At 37.9% G+C, this 16,535-nt stretch overlaps 2 protein-coding genes across 3 annotated transcripts in view; one reads left to right on the top strand and one right to left on the bottom strand.

Annotated features, from left to right (window-relative positions):
• The window catches only part of LOC306888742 (uncharacterized protein), a 42,329-nt gene extending 36,086 nt beyond the window's left edge, over positions 1-6,243 (top strand). For both annotated transcript variants that reach the window (XM_079447167.1, XM_079447166.1), the window contains exons 18-21: positions 1,387-1,484; positions 1,565-1,678; positions 4,170-4,287; positions 5,024-6,243. In XM_079447167.1, coding sequence (XP_079303293.1) covers positions 1,387-1,484; positions 1,565-1,678; positions 4,170-4,287; positions 5,024-5,185 — 492 coding nt within the window. In that variant the 3' untranslated portion in view covers positions 5,186-6,243. The remainder of the gene's footprint in view (positions 1-1,386; positions 1,485-1,564; positions 1,679-4,169; positions 4,288-5,023) is intronic.
• Positions 6,244-13,197: 6,954 nt separating this feature from the next.
• LOC306888213 (protein phosphatase 1 regulatory subunit 3E-like) lies at positions 13,198-14,115 on the bottom strand (the record flags this gene model as incomplete). Its single annotated transcript, XM_079446407.1, has 1 exon — positions 13,198-14,115. One exon carries the CDS (start codon positions 14,113-14,115, stop codon positions 13,198-13,200), a length of 918 nt encoding a protein of 305 aa, XP_079302533.1.
• Positions 14,116-16,535: the final 2,420 nt, after the last annotated feature.

Genomic DNA, 16,535 nt, shown 5'->3' with positions numbered 1-16,535 from the left:
TAACAACAAGCTCCTCCTCATGGTGCGTTCACACCAGACGCGAATGAAGCGTTAAGCGCGAGTGATTTACATGTTAAGTCAATGCAACGCGAATAGACATCCTGCCGCGCAATTCGCGCGAATTGAGCGTTTAGAGCGAAATTCTATACATATGCTCTCTGTGGCAGTCATACATGTGCGCCTGGCAGAAGCCCCGCCAATGACGCGAATTCGCGTCTGTTGTGCAGTGCATTTCACGCGCGAATGAAGCGAGTAAACCCAAAATGTTCACGCGTCCAACTACGCGCGAATAGCGCGATTTATTCGCGCAAGTCGCGTCCGGTGTGAACGCACTGTCAGCCTCACGTCCGCCTTCCGCCATGCTTGTTTTCACTCCGCACGTGAACAGTGAATCGGGCGCGCACAAAACTACGTCATCAACTAGACTTATCGTTATTATCGTGCGGAGACAAATTTTTATCGTGAGGAGAATTTTCAACGGTATATCGCAAACGATAAGATATCGCCCATCCCTAAATCGAACCATTCCAGTTTGTTTTAGTGCCTTTCCATTTGAACTTTTGTTTTGTCACTGGGTTGTTGGCTAAAAGATCACATGAATGACAGGATGTCACTGGATGTGAGGTTGTTGGTATTTGTGGCGTTAGCTGAATATGTATGATTTTTTTATTCTTTAAATTATATAATGAACATTGTTATTGCAAGTATCTAGTTGAAGACTATTAATATCAGCTGATCAATAAATGTAACCTGTGTCATATAGGTAAAAACTATACATTTTCAAATAACTCACTGAACTGAATCGTTTCAGTCCTGTTGATAAATTTTAAAATTACAATTTTCATAATGTGCCAAGTAGGAAGGTTCCTTCCTTGTATCTGATTGTAAATGGTTCAAAAGTCGGTGGTTTAAAAAAAAATTGATTCTGATTTATTTATTCATTTTTTTGATGATCATTTAAAGGCAGTGTGCAAGCAGAGGTGCTGCAGTGCAGTGGTTCAGTAATCACATGACCTTTTCATGCGGTAATCGAAATGGTGGCACTGTCACCAAACTTGATAGTTTCCGTATATATACACAAGTGTTGCCTCATTTCCTGTTTTGGCGCAACGCTGTTAAATTTTCATCATTTTAACTTTTAAACAGTCCAGCAATAAACGTTGATGAACAAGATATGTAAAAGTTTTAATGCCAAATTTCATAATTTTTAGCATATATTGCCATACACACCCAGCTAGATGAAGAATAAGAAGAAATCTGAAAGAAAGAACTGTTGCGACAACTCCTCTTGTGCTTGGCCCTGAAAAAGGAACTGATATGATAGGGCCTTGAAATGAAATTATAATCAAGTCTTGTATGTTTTTAAGTCCGTTCATTTCTCAACAGGTTTCAGACCACACAGAAGTCCCACCAGGAGCCCCTCAGGAACCAATCAGTGCCGATTTGAACCCAAGTGGATCAGATAGTGGAGATCTCAGGATGAGGTTTGACAGACAGACAATGTTTGTAGATGACTCATGTTGTAAGCTTTTTTGTGTGATACTCTCTTAAATGTTTTGTCCAGGCTGGCTGAGGCAGAGTTTCATCTGTCTCAGTTAAACTCCAGATTAGAGGAGGAGAGATCAAGGAGAGAGGTTGCAGAGGAAGCCATGCGGTTAACAGAACAGAAAGTTAAGAGGTACAAGAGAGAAGTTCATTTAATAAATCACTTTTTTAAAAGCTCATAATATAAATCACAGAACAAGTGGTGTGCACTAAAGTCCACTGAATCTGCATGAGCAAATCATATCTGTAAAATGTTAGCACAATATGCTTATGATCCTCTTAGGGAGCAGGGCCTTGGAGCATCCAACCCAGTCTTGCATGAATCAGCATGAGCGGCTTAACATTCTGGAACAGCTCAATAGGGAAACCTACCTTCTCTGTAAACTGGAAATGAAATGGAAGTGATTTTACCAGACGCTATCAAATAAAAAGCTATTTAATCACAATGCTTCTCCTAGCATGTGAGATTGGAAAGAATGAAACCCTCTATCCCTTTAGCATTTGGGTATCCTGTTGTACTTCGTAGAGAATCAAATCCAGCTTTCCCCTGTAACCCATGTTGTTCTGCAGCTTCTGAAAGGATCATAGTATTTCAAGAGCATCCCTTGGCATAGGTCACAGACACTCTTGAGATCACACTGTGCTGCTTGGTAGGACTGTCACACCTCAAGCATTTCTTATTCACCCTTTCTGTCGCTTTTTCATTTTGTGTTGTCAGATTGGTGTCTGACATTTTGTGGTGTCAGATTAGAAATCATAACTTTGACACCACTACCCATACTGTGTTAGTCTGCCAAGTAATGTAAAGTATGGGCCTAGATCAAGGCAACCTCGGACAATTAGTTCACCCTCAACATGTGAACTGCATCTTAGCTGAACTTCATCATCAGAGTCCAAAGTCTTCAATACGTTCATGAACACTTAATGGCTACTGTATCTTTACACTTAATTACTGGGAAGTGCTTAACAGGTCTTGTCTAAGGCAATGTGATGGGGCTGCCCTAGTCTCATGTAGCCAGACCTTCAAACTGACGGCAGAAGGTCTAGGAACCTTGGCCACTTTGAATCACGTTTTGTTTTGTGCTGCGTCATGTTTAGGGCCGTCACAATAACAGACTGGTGTGTAAAACTCCTGGACGTATTTTAAAGAGTCTGTGCCGCTAACTTTGCATATTTCCCATATTTGTGAAAATCCAGCATTTAGTCTATCTTAAATGCTCAGTGGCACAGTTGTAAACATGACAGCTTTCTTCTTTCATGAGGCGGCATTATGGCATCTTTGTTTTCAGGTAGAACGTTAAAGAGCGCGACACACATGTCTCTCGGAAATCCGGCATAATTCAATACGATGACGACTTCGAAACTCCTGAAGTGTTTACAATTTTGTGTGCCTTGTGAATCAGACGTTCAACCATCGGGCTTGCCCAAACTTTTCATGTAGTGTGGCCATTTTGTCTGAGAAAGGTGTAGGTGACTTCCGCATGTTCTCTTCAGATCAGAATAACAACATGATAGTCAAAGATAGTTCCTGGCCCAGAAAAGTTAAGACCTATGTTGTAGGCCTATTGCATTACTCTTAAAGGAGACACATTATGCCCGTTTTTACAATATGTAATATAAGTCTCAGGTGTCCCCAGAATGTGTCTGTGAAGTTTCAGCTCAAAATCATTTTGATTGGAAGCAGCTGTTTTCGTGCATGTCTCTTTAAATGCAAATGAGCTGCTGCTCCTCACCCCCTTTACCAGAATAAGGCTGTGCCTTTACAACTCGTACCTCGTACTCTGCTTTTGTTTTGATTATCATGTCTATCGTGTTGAAATCATGCATTTTAAACCATCTTAGTTTATTTTAAACTTCTGATATACACCCGAAGCTCACGCACAGAAAGCGGCTGTCACACGGCATGCGAGTACTAAACTAAGTTCTCTTTCATGTCCTAAACTGTCAAATACACACAAGTTTATGATAAAAACACACGAGTTACAGAAACAGTCGGTTATGTCTGTGAAGATGAACAGCTGGGAAAGAAATCGCGTGTTTATTAGATCTGTGTGGTAGCAGTGTAATATACAGTAAGTAAATCAAAATTTCCACTGCTCTCTTGTCTCCTCTGAGGCTGGCTCTGAACTTCCGTCTGTCATTAAAAAAATCGGATCGGGTTTGATTTTCTGCATTTTTCACATCCGTAGCAAGCATTTTGAGAGGTATTTTGACAATTCAGAGCCACCGTACAAGCGAACGCCAAAATCCACTTCGTCTTGCAGCATAAAGCACTATAAAGATCCTTGCACACTGAGTTCACAGAAATTGGTGGTGGTCTTTTTAATATGTGTCTCTAGTATCACTAGCAAAGCATCAAACTGAGCCACTGACATCCTGAAGTAAACTTTGAATCGCCCGTGATAATCCTGCTGCTCCTTAACAAAATCATCCTCACTGCTTGAAGACTCCATTTAGTACTGCTTTGCAAATTTTTTCGCAACGGATTAATTAATACGCATCGGACTCAGTGTGCAAGGTTTCTGTGTGTGACGAATTTTTAGGATGGCGAATATATATATATTTTTTGAGTGTTTTGTGCACCATTTGATATTCACTGTAGTGTGTGTGTGTGTGTGTTTCAGCATGGAGTCAAACCAGTTACGGCATTCTCAAAGAGACTTTAGTATTCAGCTAGAAAGAGACGAGGAACAGTATGAAGATCTTGTTCTTCGCCCAAGCCGGCACGTGTTCATGCACAAGGTACTTCATGTATAAATTAATGTATAAATGAAGTTTCCAGTCATTGCCCACAACTATTAACACCATTAAAACCCATTCAAAGTGGTCAGCTTGTTTAAATGTCTATTAAAGGGATAGTTCACCCTAAAAATGTACAATTATGTTGTCACTGAAAGAAAGTCAGTCATACAGGTTTGAGATGACACAAGGTTGAGTAAATGCAGCCCTGCAGAGTTTAGTTCCAACACACATACCATGTTGTATAAAATCAGTATACAGCACTCTTGCGATATTGTACTCATTACTTGTGATATTACTGCTAGAATGAGACTACAATCCAAGATGTGGGGCAAAATAGACCCTGTATGATTTTTGTTAGGCATATAACTGTATTCTATAGGCTACATCATGCAGTGAGTTGTGTTCTTGCAGGTTTGTTTCTAATCATGGTATGAAATGTAAGATGACATAGGTAGGTCTGGTGAGGGTGTGTTAAATGCGTCAATAGTTTTAGTGCATTACTTTTTCCATAACTAATTAATTAAACGCATTAAATCGACAGCCCTAATTATGAGTAATCATTGCAGAAATCCAGGTAATTCCAAAGGGTTCATAAACTTTTACTTGGAACTGAAATTCTTGAATCTGAAGCTACAGTAACTTTCACATTTTTGCTTATAAGTGAACTCACATGCTGTAGTAATGCTCAATATCAGTTTTAAAGGTGTCTAAATTTTGATATGGTGTTCTTTTTTAGATGAGGAGTGGGGTTCACTTTTGCCAGCGTTGGTTCAAAGGAAGGAGCATATACTGCTGTTCTAAACTACTGCCATCCAGGGGGAAGTCACGCTACATATTCATGGGCTACCTTCTTATGCTTCATGTGCTGGTTTTCGTGTGCCTCAGTTGGTCCCTTTAGAAAACAATTGTCATCAAAATCACATTTGCAAAAAATGGAAGGTCTGAAAAAAACTGGTGTGGGCAGTGAAAGAGAGAAGCCCACAGTCCAGGTGCTTCCACTTACTGTGATGCATCAAAATAATCAGTGTAGGAGCTTCCCTTTAGCTGCTCACTCAAATGGTGTAAATAAGAATGGTGAACTGTGATTTTCTGAGACATCAACCTTGATCTGAAACTTACTATGTTTCCATATAGACTTCAACATCAAGTCAAGTCAAGTCTGCTTTATTGTTAATTCTTCCACATGATACATACAGAGAATTGAAATTGCGTTACTCTCAGACCCTTGGTGCAAACAGTTAACATTTAAGACACTGACAGTAGACGTTCAAATACAGATAAATACAGTTTAAACATATGTACATACAACTATACAGATATACAAATGAGGACATTTGTAGAAAAATAAAGAAAGAGATAGATAAATTGGCATAAGGCACATGGCAGATAGAGTGCAAACCAGTTAAATAAAACAAAACTGTGCAGATATATGTGTATATGTATAGAGTGTGTATATATATATATAGTGCAAGAGGAGCTTATCAGTCTGAGGACATTGTAGAAAAAAAAAAAAAAGAGATAAAGTAGCATAAGGCACATAAGACAGAGTGCAAACCAGTTAAATAAAACTGCAGATATATGTGCAGTGCAACATCAACATTTATGATGCAGAGACCTCATGTGTATTGGCAGGTACACAGATGGCCATTAGAGTTTGGATTATCTTATGTAATTGCTATGCACTGAAATCTTAAATTTAGTTACGCAATTGTTTTTCACGTTCTACCATCAAATAAACCGAAGATGAATGTCCTGTTTGTCTGCACTGGAAATGAACATGAGATCTGAAAATAATTTAATTGTTGTATGTGTACAGAGAGAATATTGAGTTAATGTGCAAACTTTTAGAAGTTGTTACACTGTAAGCAAGCAAACTAAAACTGTTAGAAGCTTTACTGTGAATCTGATTACAATGTAGAAACACTGGAATTAAAATTATGGTTTCTTCTGAGGGTTGATTGTTTCTGTGGAATTTATTTATAGTATGAAACTCTCTGATGTTTGCTTGCAGAGCCATAAAGTTATATTATTGTGTAGACTATCAGACTGAATCAGACAAATTTAAGATGCATCAGAACATTGAAACCTGAGGAGCTGGAATTCAGAGAGGCCCCAAGGAAACAGGACAATGTCATAAATTAGATTCTGGCACCACTAGTCTGAAGCAAGCAAACTAACCAACTCTTTCACAGAACAGCTTACAAACTTGAGACCAAAGAACACATTGATAGGAGACGGTCAAATTTGGGGCAAATAATCAAGACTGATGGTCAAAGAGATGGCCATCACATGTTCCACGACTGAATTCACGAGCTTCCTTAGACTGACTTCTCCCCCACATAGAAGACAGTCCAAACCAAAATCCCTTTGTCTAAAGAACATGCCTTCGTTCTCCATAGAACTATACAAAGACTTTCTTTTTCATATGCACATAAAATCACCCTAAAAGGACATTTCTATGCAGAACCCCATATTATGTTTGTAACCCACGTATTACATTTACATTTACATTTATTCATTTAGCTGACGCTTTTATCCAAAGCGACTTACAATTGCTATATATGTCAGAGGTCGCACGCCTCTGGAGCAACTAGGGGTTAAGTGTCTTGCTCAGGGACACATTGGTGTCTCACAGTGGATTCAAACCCAGGTCTCTCACACCAAAGGCATGTGTCTTATCCACTGCACCATCACCACCCCCATCACCATATTAGACTATTATGTTTTAATCAAATATTATGTATGTCTTTTTAATCATTATTGAATAGCTGAAGGATTCATATGCGTGTTTGGTATGTATGAGTTTGAAAAATCATGCTTTAAATGTTTCTTCCAATCAATTCTTTGTCAAATGTATCAGTCTTGTTATAGAAACCATGTTCAAAAGTATACTTTGCAAGGGCCTGTAAAGTTCGGACCTCTGACTAAACAGATAACATGTTGATGTATTGATGGAGTGGAGAAACAAAGCAATACCCCGAGCAAGGACAGTAGCTAATTGGTCAAGACGTCCAGATGGGACGGTCTGAAAGGACACCATCAAACTCTCTCTTCTTCTTAAAAAGGCTCTCTTACAACCTCTTGGTCCTCTCCCTTCACCTCTTCTTTTCATTTGCCACTGCGTTTTGACGCTGCTCTTTGAGCGTGCTCTGGCCCACGTACCAGCTACTACCATAATGAGAAGAAAACCACCTAGTCTTGTTACATCCTTTTATTCTTATTCTTTTACTTTAGTTTCTTTTCTTTCTGTGGAGTTTCGTGTTCTAATGTAAGTTTGCTGCAAATTTCAGCTCCGACTGCACTATCTTCAAACTTCAACCAGACCAACTCCGCATCTTCAGCCAAACGCCCAAGACGTCACTTCAAAGACTACTGAACTCTCAACCAATCAGACACTTTCACTATATTTTGGATTTGAATATCCAGTGCAGAGTTTGTTATACGGTTCGTTCAGTGATCAGCTGTAAAACAGTGATTCTGTTCAAATCCCCTATAAAATCATAAATGATTCCCTTTGAGCTAAATTAAACTATTTGCTTTAAATTACATATTACGTTTTTTTTATTACGTTACAATTGTGTAAAGCACTACCTGTTTTGCAACACTGTATATCTGTGGAGTATGATATGAGAAAAAGAGTGAATCTTTGTTGAATTAAACTGAGACCTTCCATGTGTCTGCACAACTTTTTTAATACAAAATAAGCACTAAGATTTTTGCTATTAAATCATAATAAAAATTTGAGATGGACATTGTGGCCTTCAATTAAATCACGTGTACTGCATTTGATTTCTAGGTCCTATCATTAATAGCAATACAACTGTGTGAATTTGTTTAAGTGCTGGGCTAAGTGAATATCAGTGTAACTTTATTTTTCACTTACTGAAAATGCTCTTCATCCTTACAGTATGCTAATGCATATCTGGTATAACGCATTCATCAATATTGAAGACTTGGAACAATGCAAGCTCAGATATTTAAATGGGCGTAAATGTAACTCCAGTCCTGTCCAGTCTCTTGAAATCAATATACCACATAGAGTAATGTGTAACTTTAATCTGTTGCAACTGATATCATACAGAAAAAAGTGCAGCATTTTCAATCTTTTTCATCATGGGGGGGGGGGGGGGGGGGTCTATTTGCATGAATTTAGCCTCCTTGTTAAAGAAAACAAATTGATTTTATGCAACCAGCTCCAGTCGTTTATGTTGTATTATTTTTTCTCTCTCCAGTTTTACATTGTTTGCTTATACACTTAGAAAAATGTATGTTCATGAAGTAATTAGCTGTTTGGAACTTGTAGCCAATCACATTTTCGGTTAATCTGTATTTAGTCACTAAGACTTTTTTTTTTCAAAGATCTGCTAGAAGACGGCTGCATCTCGGTGTATCAGACAGTTCTGAAGAAAGCTTCAATTATAGCTGTGACACTGCAGTTATAATAGCATGGAAGGTGTTTGTTCCATTTAGAGGAACCAAAAGAAACTTTACAAGTTTCACCTAAAATTGTTTCTTTTAATAAAATTAGAAGACAGAGCCCCAGTAGTCCAAGTAAATGATGATGTAGGTTTTGTAAATGACTTTCAATAAGTAATAAGTAGGAGTTTATGGAACTCCAAATGACTTCACTTCAGCATTTTATACTATTACAGCATTTTATTAGCAAACACAGAGAATTGAGGTGCATTTCCCTCTTCAACACTCTACACAGTGGGTAAAGCTGAGGAACAATGAGGTATTACAGAGTGAATTTTAATCCCTCAAAATGTGTTTAATTCTTGTTTTAACTCAATTATGCTACATTAGACTTTCACCATATAAATGAAGATGCTGGATGTCTGTACATACAAGCAGAAGACATACGGTATTACTTTCCAATGAAAAACAACTATTAACAACATGACACACTGATACCTTTGCAAAACAGAAAGAGCAAAGACAGGTATTGCATAGGTTAAAACAAACACAGAGTGTAATTTGTAAAACAGTACATATTTACTGCACATAACAGTACATATATATATATTTTTCCCCCACAAAGATCAAACTATTTTAAACCTAATTGCAACAAAACCTAAAATAGCAAGCCTTTTCCTTCGACTTGCCTTCAAACTGTCCCAAACCCATAGTTTAAAAGAGAAAAAGACTAGAAGAAACCCAGTGATGAAGAAAACATTACAAAGAATGGCATATAAGAGGTATAGCTTGTGGATATTCATGAAAAGCAGGATGTTTATTTGTGCAGGAGTCATTCAGACTTTTTTTTTCTTCACATTTCATGTTGCAGCCTTATGCTAAAATGCTTCACATTTGCACTCCATGCCCCAAACCAAAAAACACATTTGCAAGTTTATTTAAAAGGACAAAAACTGAAATATCACACTGATATAGGTTCAGTATTCAGACTCCTTGCTGTGACACTTGAAATTTAGTTTAGGTGCATTCCACTTCTCTGGATCATCTTTTAGATGATTCATTTTAGCGTAAGGATACAACAACAAAATGTGATGAAATATATAAAGTATCTGAATTCTTTTTGAATGCTGTATAACTTTACAAAGGGTAGATGCACTATTCATATTTTGTGAAAGGTTCAGCTTTACAATCAATTGTCATTCAGTAATAAACTACTCAAAGTGCAGCTAAAGACCAAAAAAAGTCTTAAATAAAAGTGCTTAACAATCTGTGGGAGTGGGGGGGGGGGATAATTGACAATTATCAAGGCTTTCGGGGGGCCCCTGTGATCTCAACAAAGAGGATCAGAGAGTCATTTAATCTGCTCTGCAACCTGATAGGCCAGCTTCAGTGGCAGTAACTGGCTATAGACCTTGTGTAGCCCCGCCCCTTTTCAACACTGTGCTCATTGTCTTCTGTCTTCTAGTATATATTTCCACAACATGAAGGTAAGAGCCAAACGTTTAAAATCTTCCCAGCTGACATTTGTTATGACATCCGCTTCAAACATTACAATGCTCATGACAACTTTCGACAACCTTCTAAAGATAAGGTGAATATTGTCACTGAAATCGATTGAGATGCCCAATCTTCAAATCTAAGATATTTCAGGTATGGCTTGAAATACTTTACTGACCTACACCTACGTTAAGTAATTAAAAATAACACATAAAACAACACAAATTGCCAAGATGTATTAGCTTGCACAGTGTGAGGTATATTAAACACTTTCAATTGTTATGGTTTTATCACGAAAGCCGATAACTTTACTTCATTATAACAGCTTGTTTTATTAAGGTCTGGGCGTTTTCAATGTTAACCATCCCTGAAAATACTCATTTGGTTTTGTTAAAAAAAGAAAATCAAAATCAATGTTATCATCTGATTAAAAAGAGAATAAACCTGGAATTGTTGGACAAATGAGAGATTCTTCACAGTAGATATGTTTTTGGTCTTAGGTTAGGTCAGGCAGTTATCATTATAAAATAACCCTCTATTTGACCAGGATCCCAACGTACCCGATCAGGACCCTTGAAGGGGTTTATTTTGTGACAATGCCTGACTGGCTGTATATGATTCTACTTATTAAACAGTTACCAAATAAATAAATTGGGGGTGGTGATGGCGCAGTGGATAAGACACATGCCTTTGGTGTGAGAGACCCGGGTTCAAATCCACTGTGAGACACCGATGTGTCCCTGAGCAAGACACTTAACCCCTAGTTGCTCCAGAGGCGTGCGACCTCTGACATATATAGCAATTGTAAGTCGCTTTGGATAAAAGCGTCAGCTAAATGTAAATGTAATGTAAAATAAATTGATGGATATTAAATATATTTAGTGATAAAAGTATTTCTGATGTCTAAAGCAAGATACCACAGTGATAGATGCTACACTATAATTGTGCGTCTACTTTATGTGTAGGAAATTGTTTTCCTGGGGAAAAGAAACACTGGCTAGCTCATCAGACATATATATATATAACCCACAGAAATGTAATAAACTTTGTGTTCTATGTCAATTATTAAATGACAAAATTTGACCTTGTTCTATTTTTTTTCACAAAGGTAAAGGGAAAATTATACAGAGCCACTTTAGTGTCGTGCTGTCATGCAAATTTCTGTCATTTTATAATGACATTTTCATAAAAATGTTGGGTGGGTGGGGGGTAGACATACAGTACATGCATAATCGATATTCTGATTATATTTATTTTTTCCAAAATGTTATTTTTTCATTCATTCATTCTTAATAATTACTATTAAGTTTAAGTATATTTATTTATAGGTGATATGCCATTGCTGATGGGGGAAGGTATGAAAAAAAGTTATTTAAATGACACTGAAAAGTCAAAGATTATGAAATGGCCATGAGAAAGATGCAATACTATACAATTTTTTAAATTAAGCATGACCAGCAGGGTTGCAATAACAAAACAAAAAACTCACACACTGTTTTTGTTTTTGTGAAAAGTGGGGAGATCCCACAGGGATGTAACAAACTGTATGTGCTATGGCCCTACACCTCCTCTACACCTAACCTTAGCCCTCACATGAGACTGTGCATTTCTATAAGCGTTTTGAAAAGATTTATATAAACTGCACAACACCTTGCTTCTTCAACAATTACATTTCACCTATACAAGCTTAACAGTAATTATTAAGGCTGATGTGGTTTGGATGTTAACAGAATTTGATTGAATCAGGGTCTTAAATGCAAACGCATTTTCTGAAACAGAAGTTGCGACTGACTCTACTATCGTATTGTGACATATTTCAGAGTGAAAACGAGCAAGAAAGAATGTTAGGCATGACCTGATTTTATCAATCAGTTGTTGACTGGATTGTGAAAAGTGTTTCCAACTGAACGGTCGCAGAACATAACTGCATTTTAGATGTCACGTGAGCATATGACAAGAAAAGCAAACACGCAAGGATGAATTGTTCACAATAAGACCAGTAACATGCATTAAAGGAATAGTCCACCCCCCAAAAAATGACCCCTTTTGTTAATGTGTAAAATATATTTTTCTAAAAATCTGTGTCCAACTGAAGAAAGAAAGTCATGTACATCTGAGATGACATGAGGGTGAGCAAATGGTGAGAGAATTTTCATTCTCGAGTGGACTATACCAACTACTTAATATGTTAAAAATATAAACAGGGTCAATTGTTTTTGATGACTTGAAAAGTAAAACAAAATAGTCAACAGCCTGCATGTTTTCTGAGAAAAATAAATTGTATGCAATATTTAATTACTGCACATGGATTGCTCTGTAAATTCACTTCGGTCTCTGTAAAAGCAGGTAAAGACGCACTTGTTCAAGGCCTGCTCGCAGCAGTCAGAGTGGTTGCAATTTTACATGGATCTATGCGCTCTTCTAAAGGTTTAATTTATTATTGTACCAAACATCTTCCTCAGAGCTAGCCTAAACCCTTAGCTGCAGTTTAATGTAAAACAAGCATTGTGATGCTGAAGCACCATGATTTCACTTGAACTGAAGAGTAACAGGCTCAATCTGGATTATGTCATTATTACATAATATCCTATTACAGCACAATGCATTGAAGCTAAATGTAAACTAAATGGTGCTCGTTTTACTGAATGCAGCAGGGGTCTTGTTTCCATGAGCTTCCATGTACTGCAGTTAAACAATCAATGTATTACAACGATGCCTATGTTACATGTTAGTGGTTACCTTTTTGACGTCAATTTAATTTCCTCTACGCAATGACAATAGCACAGACAACGCGGTGTTGCATTTATGAATATGTGTCATGCGACATACGTTTTTCATGGAGGGTCAGTAGAGGTATAGGTGGAGAGATTAGCCTACTAATCCTACTATGGCGAAGAATTGGCTCATGATTATTACTTTAGCCAATTCGTCGATGGAAGTCACCAAATTATTCATGAGCAATAAGCATCGCCATAGCGGTTAGGCTTGAAGCGCGCACTAAATAAAATGGATCCAGCCGTTTTCCCATTCCCTCGGAGGAGAAATTTTAAATCTGTGCTTTCTTACTCTGTAATTATTCCCATTGTTGTTGTCCCAAAATTCACCTCCCACGACACAGTATTTGATGGCAAACTGCAGCGTTCCTCCAAACTCCAGAAAGGTCGGGGTGATGATTTTGAAGCAAAACTTGTCGGTCTGCCCGTCGCTGGAATGGGGGATGTAAAACGCCAGAATATCCATAAATGTCGTCCAGTTATTTAAGGTGTACCTCAAATAGACTTTTTTTTCGAATGCCACGTTAAGAACCCGCACGACCCCCGAGAGGCTGAACTCATCCGCCTGAACAGACTCCAGTAAAACCTTCAGTGCAGAAACTCTGTCGAGGAAGTCTGACCGGGATCCTGGGTTTGTGAAGAGCAGCTCCATAAACACGGACTGGCTTGATGTGTTGGACTTGTCGAAATTGTTCAAGTGGAGGGCTCTAGCTTTTTTGAATTTGTCAATAATGCGGTCTGGTACCTCAGGCATATCTGTGTCATTAAAGTGTTTGATAGAAATCAAGTCCAGGCCCAGAGAGTCTGCGAAACGTACCCTTTTCTGACTGCTTGGGCTTCGGATTCGTGCGATCTCTAATTTGGCTCTTTCAGCTGATGTGGGGAGAGACTTGCACCTGCGAAGCTGGGTCGGGCTAGGCGGGGGCTTCAATGGCACCCTTCCTCTCGGTTTTTCATTCACTACGCTAAATTCTAAAGATTCACAGTCCCCATTCTTGCCCTCCTCTCCCTCCATCTCTTCTCCGTCCTCCAGCTTTTGCTCTGCTGCTGTCAAGCTTCCGAACAGCCCGGCGATACAACTATAGTTTCTGGGGATGCAGCTCTTGGGAGGCAGCATTACCACAGCAGCCCCGGCTTCCATAAAAGAGTCCGCAAAATCCTTTGAAAATGTTTCAGTCGAGGTCAGATGTTAAGTGTCCTTCCTCATTGTAGGCTACAGGAAGCTATGGTTGATGGTAGTGCGGATAACTGAACTAATCTTAGCCGAGATGCTGCTGCCGGCTGAATCCTACTATGGCAAAGCTTTAGGTTATGAATACGTAGCCGACGTTTCTTGCCTACCTTCCTCAATCACGAGGTCAAGAAACATAATAGACGAAAGTAAGCTTATTCGTCAGCTGACTAGCACTCATTACAAACGTCTTCCTTTCAGCCAGTCAAATGAAACTTAAATGCGCGTTTCAGTAATTAATATTCATAAGCCCTGAATTCTCTGCCTCTTTAGACACACCCCCAAAGCCACAAGCAGTCCGTGCGCTGGATCACGTCTCACTGTTGAGAAAACACCGCAATAACAATTCGGAGTAAACTTTCTTAAAAAAAAAAAAAATTAAAAGCTACCTATCAGGGGCGGATTAGGCAAGGCAAGAGGTAAAGAAAAAAAGCCACGTTTATTTATAGCACATTTCATACACCGTAGTAATTCAAAGTACTTTAGATAAAAGGAATTAAAATAGTCATTAAAAATAACAACAACAAAAAAACAAGGAATTTAAAAACAAACATTCTCAAACTTTGTTCAAACTCTTCCGCAGATGAAAAATCTGATTAAGTGCGCGCAGTTAGTATACAGTACATTTCGTTAATTAATTATTTACTGTCGTTCATGTGAACCTTATTATGGAACTTTGTGAGATAGCGATGAACTGAAGTGAGCGACAGCTTTTAAAGATTATTAAGGGAGTTTACAAATGTGATACTAAATTAATACAACAGTTCAATAAACCACGAGTTAATATTAAGTGATGTAGCCTATACATTGCATGACTTTAACTATGCCTGACTTTTCTCTATTTCGTAAAGGAAAATAGTTTCAAACAGCTGAGCCGCTGCGCATCTCCTGTCAAACACAGCCATGTTTCGTTTACGAACGAACCTGCGTTTTTAAATGAATCTAGTGAGTCAATTATTCAATTACCCATTCATAAAGACAGTGGCTGTGTTCGAAATGCCATTCTATTATACTACTCTTACTATTTCTGCAGCATGCAGTATGTATGCTGCGCATATTATGCAAATTTCCTGTATGCATGAAATACCCTGATGGCCTACATTTGCCAGAATCTGCTAAATATAGCTCAAGTATACTGAAATCAATACAGAAGCTATGTTCCGAATCTTTTAATCATATTTGCAAATGTCTTGACTCCACAGCCAACAGAGCAGTTTTGTCTTTACTGTTCCAATACTTATGGAGGGCAATATACATGTAAACTACAAACTATCGCTGTGCATCTAAAAACAATATCATATGTAGGACATAAATTGTACTTTAATCTCTACAGCACTTTTCCATTTTTATTTCAATTAAGCAAACAGAATTAAATTCCGATGTCAAGCAGTTCTAAAAAGAAATGTGTATTTACTCTGACAAATAGAACAATTTGTTAGCAGAGGCTATTTACATTAACTCCGCCCACCAATGCCTGGCTGCGGTTAACAGCACTGCAAAAGACACGTGTATTTCTGTAGTTTCTGTGATGCAGTGAGTAAAAGACGCGAGATGTGTGCTGTTGATGCGAGCGATCCGAGTTCGATTCTGCCTTTGGTCAAACTAGTGCAACTCCTTTTCCCATCACATACCAGATCAGATTTAATCTCCACTTTTATTTGAAAAGTGGAGATTAAACGCCTCATTAATAATACAGTGTGCTTAGTTGTAGGTAGGTTTTTGTCCCAATAAAGTGGCATTCATCAAATAAAATTTATGATAATTTACACTCAATATGTTATTGCATACTGTTTTATAATGTACTACAGTACTGAAGTATAAATATCTGCCACCTAACTGCTATTTACACACCTGTTGCTAAAGAAAATGCTGCTATTTTAGTGTAAACAGAATTTATCATTGTTTGCACTTAGTGTAACTAGAATATATCACTTTTTCCACTTAGTGTAACTGCCAAGAATATTGTTCAGTTAAAGACAGCTCATTCAGTTCAGTACAGTAGCCTCTGTAAAGTTCTTCAATTATGAAATGAGTTCAATTGGGCAATATTGTTTACTAGTATGAAGCCTTAATAACAAGCCTTTGTAAAATGAATAGTTCGCACATTTGTTTGTAAGGTAACAGTCTTGACAGCTGTGCTGAATTAATGTTTGTGTTTGTCATGTGACAATTAAGCATACTACTCTGAAACATTTGTTGCTTATTGTATACTGTTTCACACACTATTGTTTAAAAAATAAGCAATAAGAAAGTATGCCATTGGGAACACAGCCAGTCACTTGCTTCCTTTCTGAATGAATCAGCTGTTCATTCAATTGAATGAATGATTC

This window comes from Barbus barbus (genome assembly GCF_936440315.1).
Source record: "Barbus barbus genome assembly, chromosome: 22".
In the NCBI taxonomy this organism is placed as follows: domain Eukaryota; kingdom Metazoa; phylum Chordata; class Actinopteri; order Cypriniformes; family Cyprinidae; genus Barbus; species Barbus barbus.
The sequence above is the reverse complement of the archived record's forward strand: the minus strand, read 5'-3'. Positions and strand labels throughout refer to the sequence as shown.